This window comes from Paracoccidioides lutzii, assembly GCF_000150705.2.
Source record: "Paracoccidioides lutzii Pb01 unplaced genomic scaffold supercont2.5, whole genome shotgun sequence".
Taxonomy (NCBI): Eukaryota; Fungi; Ascomycota; class Eurotiomycetes; order Onygenales; family Ajellomycetaceae; genus Paracoccidioides; species Paracoccidioides lutzii.
This window is the reverse complement of record NW_015440951.1, coordinates 558,663-564,214: the sequence shown is the minus strand read 5'-3', so window position 1 is coordinate 564,214 and position 5,552 is coordinate 558,663. Positions and strand designations below refer to the sequence as shown.

The 5,552-nt window shown below is 44.3% G+C and overlaps 2 protein-coding genes across 2 annotated transcripts; one reads left to right on the top strand and one right to left on the bottom strand.

The window, feature by feature from the left end:
* Positions 1-161: 161 nt before the first annotated feature.
* PAAG_02352 (molybdopterin binding domain-containing protein) lies at positions 162-1,478 on the top strand (the record flags this gene model as incomplete). Its single annotated transcript, XM_002795600.2, has 3 exons — positions 162-362; positions 444-610; positions 848-1,478. The coding sequence occupies 3 exons, from the start codon at positions 162-164 to the stop codon at positions 1,476-1,478; spliced, it is 999 nt and encodes a 332-aa protein (XP_002795646.1).
* Positions 1,479-4,223: 2,745 nt separating this feature from the next.
* Positions 4,224-5,140, bottom strand: PAAG_02351 (ras-1; the record flags this gene model as incomplete). The annotated part of the gene is made up of 4 exons (XM_015844613.1): positions 4,224-4,459; positions 4,560-4,835; positions 4,926-5,040; positions 5,114-5,140. The coding sequence occupies 4 exons, from the start codon at positions 5,138-5,140 to the stop codon at positions 4,224-4,226; spliced, it is 654 nt and encodes a 217-aa protein (XP_015701661.1).
* Between the last annotated feature and the right edge of the window lie 412 nt (positions 5,141-5,552).

Below are 5,552 nucleotides of genomic sequence, written 5' to 3'. Positions count from 1 at the left end.
TCTCAACTTACATTAGTTAGCCGCGCGTCTATTTCAATATTCGGCGCCATGAACATCCTAACCGAGGTGATTCCTTGACGCCCAGCATGTCAAAGAGCAACAGTTTGTTAAATATCAAGAGCACTTCTCGATCCAATTCTCCGGTCGAGCGCATAAGCTAAATGTTTGGTCGCGTCAACCAGTTGTTCAGACACCTCTCCCGCGCGCAACCCAATTACGTCCATCGCTCCGCTACCACAGCTTGTCGTGCGCTACGAACTCATCCGATGACATCATATACGGAGACAGCGCTGGCGAACGGCAGGAGAACCATACGCACGGCAGCATGTTTGATAATCGGTGATGAAGTCCTGGGCGGCAAGGTGGGTTCGATTTCAATGTTATGAGCATTTTCTGGATTTCCTTCATTCTGCCACCCCACACTCTGACACCCTGTCCTCCAGACCGTCGACACCAATTCCCCTTTTTTTGCAAAATATTGTTTCTCCTTGGGTATACATTTAAAGCGCGTGGAGGTCATTGCAGATGATGAAAATGAGATTATCGAAGCCGTGACGCGCATGAGTGACAAATACGACTTCGTCGTGACGAGTGGAGGGATAGGTCCAACGTCCGTATATTGAATACACGTTCCCCCCTCAATCCCTTAAACAGGTGCAATTAAACATACACAAATTCCACTCATTTATTACATACACTGTCCCGTGCAACAACACAGCCTGATTACCACGCTACACAAACATGCTGACTTTCTTGGGATGCGCGAGCGGTGATGGGAGTAGGCGCAGGGTCTAGATACCCCACCTCCCTGTCATCCCTCCATCCCTCCCAATTCCCCATAAAACAGCCATGATGACATTACCTATCAATCGATAGCAAAAGCCTTCGGACTAAAGCTCAAATTACACGAAGAGGCTCTAGCACGGATGCGCAGTCTGTCCAAGCCATCACAAGTGAATTCTGATTTCGACTGGGACAAACCCTCCCCCGTTCTCACAGCGCGACTACGCATGGTCGAAATCCCCACAGACGACAACATCCCCTTAGGGGACCAGGCCCTGTTCGTCGCCGACGATCTCTGGATGCCCATCTCCGTCGTGAACGGGAACATCTTTATCCTCCCCGGCGTTCCCAAGCTGTTCGAGCGCCTCTGCCACGCCCTCCAGCCACGGCTACGGCTCCGCCTTCCTGACCCGGAGGGGGTTGGGATTCACCGTCTCATGTTCGCGACGCCGCTGTATGAAAGTGCGGTTGCGCCGTATCTGACAGAGCTGGCGGCCAGGGTGGAACCGCGTGGTATTAAAGTGGGGAGTTACCCGCGATGGGAGAAAAAGTTCAATACGGTGACGTTGGTTGGTACGGATCTGAAGTATATGGAGAGCCTTATTCCTGAGGTGGAGGAGCAGGTGCAGGGGCGGAGGGTTATGAAGGAGGATGAGATTGATCCTCTTGAAGATGAGACGGAAAACCCCAAGTAAGATAACAAATGGTGGTGTGGTAATGCCATTAGAATATGTTGGGTGTTTTCATTTATGTTTATTATACATTGCCATATTTAAGAGACAAAAATTCAGGATATTTATCTAGACCAATTTCAAAGTTTTGGCAGGTTTAAAATGTTTTTATTGAAATAAAACCATTTTTCTCCTTTAGAGTGCTGAAGGTCTACATTCTTTCAGGCTGGTGTTGCATATTCTTTTTCATATTTGCTCAATATACTATTCTCTCAATTACAGCCCTACTTATATTTCATTTCATCTCATTTCTTTATTTTTCTCAAACCCTCACACACTTGTGGTGAAATGGCAAAAAAGTATACAATAGCGAGGCACCAGCAGCCAGGGTAAGAAGCTACCAAGAAGTCAAAAAATATCAAAAACATACGACAGCCGGGATTCGCTGGTGGTCACCCACCCAACTTCTACCTAGACCAAAAAGTCCAAAAGACAGCTAGCTACAGCTAGCAAACCCCTATCCACCCTTATATATAAACCCCCGGGCCTCTGGGGCAGGGCATCATAGCTGGCCGACGGGTAGCTTAAGTACGGCTGAGCGGACGGAAGCCCTGGTTTCAACTCCCTGGTCGTATGTGCTAGAAACTAATAGTATGGGTCATTTTGATAGCAAATAACTACCTTACCATACCTATAAAAACAAGGGCCACTGCTTTCAAATCGGTTCCCTTTTGATGATAGGTAGATCGGGACAACCGACGCCGCAGCACACGCAGTGTTCACAGTACAGTAGTATGAGTAATAGTTGCGCTTTAATTCTAGTATCACATACATCGATTTCCCCATCTCACGGTCAACTCTCAATGAAGTGCGCGGGGGTCCCAAATAAGACAAACCCGGAACGACTTAAGTACCAATCTACGTGGAATGCATGTACATACACACCCAAGCTGAAATACCAGATAATGATGACTGGATTTATCCTTCGCTCCCTTTTTGATCTTTTTAGTAATATTTTTATAACACAAGATGTCCGTATGATCACGGTGGGAAAAAGAGAGGGGGAGGGAGAAGTAGTGAATAGCTCAGTTGGGGAAGGCCAAGAGCATACATATTATGTTAGCGAAGAAAGGTAGATTCCGTTGTCTTAGAAAACAGACGTAAGGAATTGGCACCGGTAGCGATAAAGATACTGTAATAGGAGAGATGGAAAGGATAGATAGATATAGATCAAGATAAATATATGAAAATAGAATATGAAAATTTTAAGGGACAGATAGTTATGCAGAGAAGAAATTCCATACTCAATATAAAGAGATGAAACAGGCACATGATGCGTGAGAATAGAGAAAATTATCGCCATAAAATGAGAAACCAAGATGAAGAAACGAAATTGAATATTGTTTAAGTTTGATACTGATGCTAGTGGACAGAATTTCACCACACATGAAACAAAAAATAAAATAGGAAAGGCAAAACCTAAAAAGGCAGAAACAGATAACAGAAAACGAGGTAACGAAATCCGGTTTGACAGAGGTAGTTAAGAGGAAAAGAGAGAGAGAGAAGAAAATGAATAGAAGAAAATAGAAGGGAGAGGAGAAAGTGGGGAAGATACATACATATACGTAAAAGAAGGAAGAATAGAAGCTGCCAAGTTTCAAAAGCCATATGTGATACACGGCCTTTATTGAGCAGCTAGGCAGGTGTCATTTAACCGGTTATCAGGTGTTACGGATCGAGGGAGGATGGGAAGAGGAAGAGAAGAGGAGGGCAGGGAAATATAATGAAATATAATAAGTAGGCAGCAATTAACATGATAGAGCAAATGTAAGATAGGGACAGTGAAATGAAACTTATGGAAAGGAGAGACATGTCTTAGAAATGAAATAAGAAAAGGTAAGAAATAAAGAAATAAATAATTGAAATGAGGAAGAGAAAAAAAGAAAATAAAAAAGAAATTACTAGTAAATAAGCATCCAGGGGCAAACTCCGAGAAGTATAGGATGGTGGAGGAAGATAAGATAGGAAAACAACTGCAGGGAACAGGGAGAGAAATAGGAGTCGGAATGGAGGCAGGCTAGTTAAAGAGTTGATTTCGTGAAAGAAATGATAATATGGTGACAATCAAATACGAAGAGGTGGGAGGGAAAGGAATACAAGGCGATGGGGCGGGTTATTAAAAGAACACCGGAAGAATTTTTCATCGGTGTTTTCTTCTGCTTTGCTTTGCCTCTCTGGCCTGGATGCCAGGTTGCCTGCCCGTCCGTTGCTCGTGACAACCAATTGAAAGAAGTAAAAAGGTGGTACCCGGTATGGAAATGGTTCTTTTGATGAATTCAAATGTATTTTCTTTTGGTTGCTTGAGAAACCTGAGAGGAGCGGAATTGGCGGAGAAGGAAAGCAGGGGATTAGGGAGAAGGGATGTCGGTCAATGAACATGTGCAATAGTTCGGACAGCCGAAATAGTCCAAAAGGAGTTCGCATTTAGGAGGGTTGTGGTATTTTCCTCTGTGTCTTTTTCTTTTCATGCATTTTCAAGTTCATCCGCCATCATTCTATCCATCATCGATCCCTTTCCCGTTCTTTTTTCAGCCTTGATTGTCCTGTGCATTTCCTGTTTCAATTTCTTCCTCGAGCGGTGGTAAGTGATAAAATAATGTCTGTTGCCATGCCATAATAGAGAGATGATCGTTCCCCGTGTTGTTTTCATGGTTTAATAAGGAGAATGAGCTTGCCCTGAAGAAAATATTTAAAAACTCGATTTTTTTCCTACATGATGACGCATTTTCCGCAACAAGTACTGCCATGTTCACGGTCCTCTACATCCATTTTTTCAGGGGCTCGAGAGCCAAAGCCACCGCCCCCAGATGAATACGAGGACATCTCTTTATTATAGCGACGGATTTCCCGTACAATATCGTAGAAAGCGTTGTCAACATTGATACGTGATTTTGCAGAGGTTTCGATAAACTTGCATCCAAAGTCCCGGGCCAATGCTTCACCCTCTGTAGTTTTACATATACGGTTTCGTTAGCACTGCTCTTAGATATGGGACAGAGAGAGATAGAAACATAGACATAGAGGGGTGTTATTTGTAGTCCATACCTTGCTGAGATACCACACGTTCCTTCTCCAAGTCGCATTTATTGCCAACAACGATGATGGGGAAGTAGTCCTTGTCCTTGACTCGCAATATTTGTTGCTGATAAGTCATTATTTCCTCGAACGATTGTCTAGAAGTGATGGAGTAGACCAGCAAGAAGCCTTCGCCTGTGCGCATGTATTGTTCTCGCATTGCTGAGTATTCCTCCTGTCCGGCTGTGTCGAGGACGTCGAGCAATGCCACCTCATCGTCGATAACACATTGCTTCCGGTAAGAATCTGTTCACGTCACAATTGGATTTTTTAAGCTATCTAAACATGGCTGAATGTTGAAAGGAAAGGGAGGGAGGGAGAATGAGAGCTGCACACCTTCGATTGTTGGATCGTATTCATCAACAAAGTGACTCTGGATCAATTGGATGGTCAAGCAGGATTTGCCAACACCGCCACCACCAACCACTACCAACTTGTATTCTCGAAGAAACTAGCGGTTGAAACAATCAATGGGTCAATTAGTAAAATATATCCAGAACTTGTGGGTGCTTTTGCTATTTTACCCCGTCCCATTCTCGAGATTGGGACATTGGGACGCATGGAGGTTGATGGAAATGGGTATGCAAATGGGGACGCAAATTGGAGTGGAAGTGGCAATAAAAGGGTCCAAGTCGCTCACCTTTGATGCCATGATGATTGAATTGGTTGGCTGTTTATGGTTTATTTTTGTGTAAGATGGGAAGCGAAATTCGATTGGGGAAAAAGGGTTTCGATAACCGTCAAAAGTTTCGTGCGAAGAGCGAGAGGAGGGTGTCAATTGCAGCACTCTGAGGGGATGAGGTTTGGTAAGGTTTTTGTGAGGAGAAATCTGCGCCAAAAATATATTCAACCACACTACACTTAGGGGCGAACAAGTGTTGCTGAAACCACAAACAACCACTACCAGGAACCCAACCCAGGTTTGGATCAGGGAGGTTGGTTGAAGCAGGGCGAAATTCGACC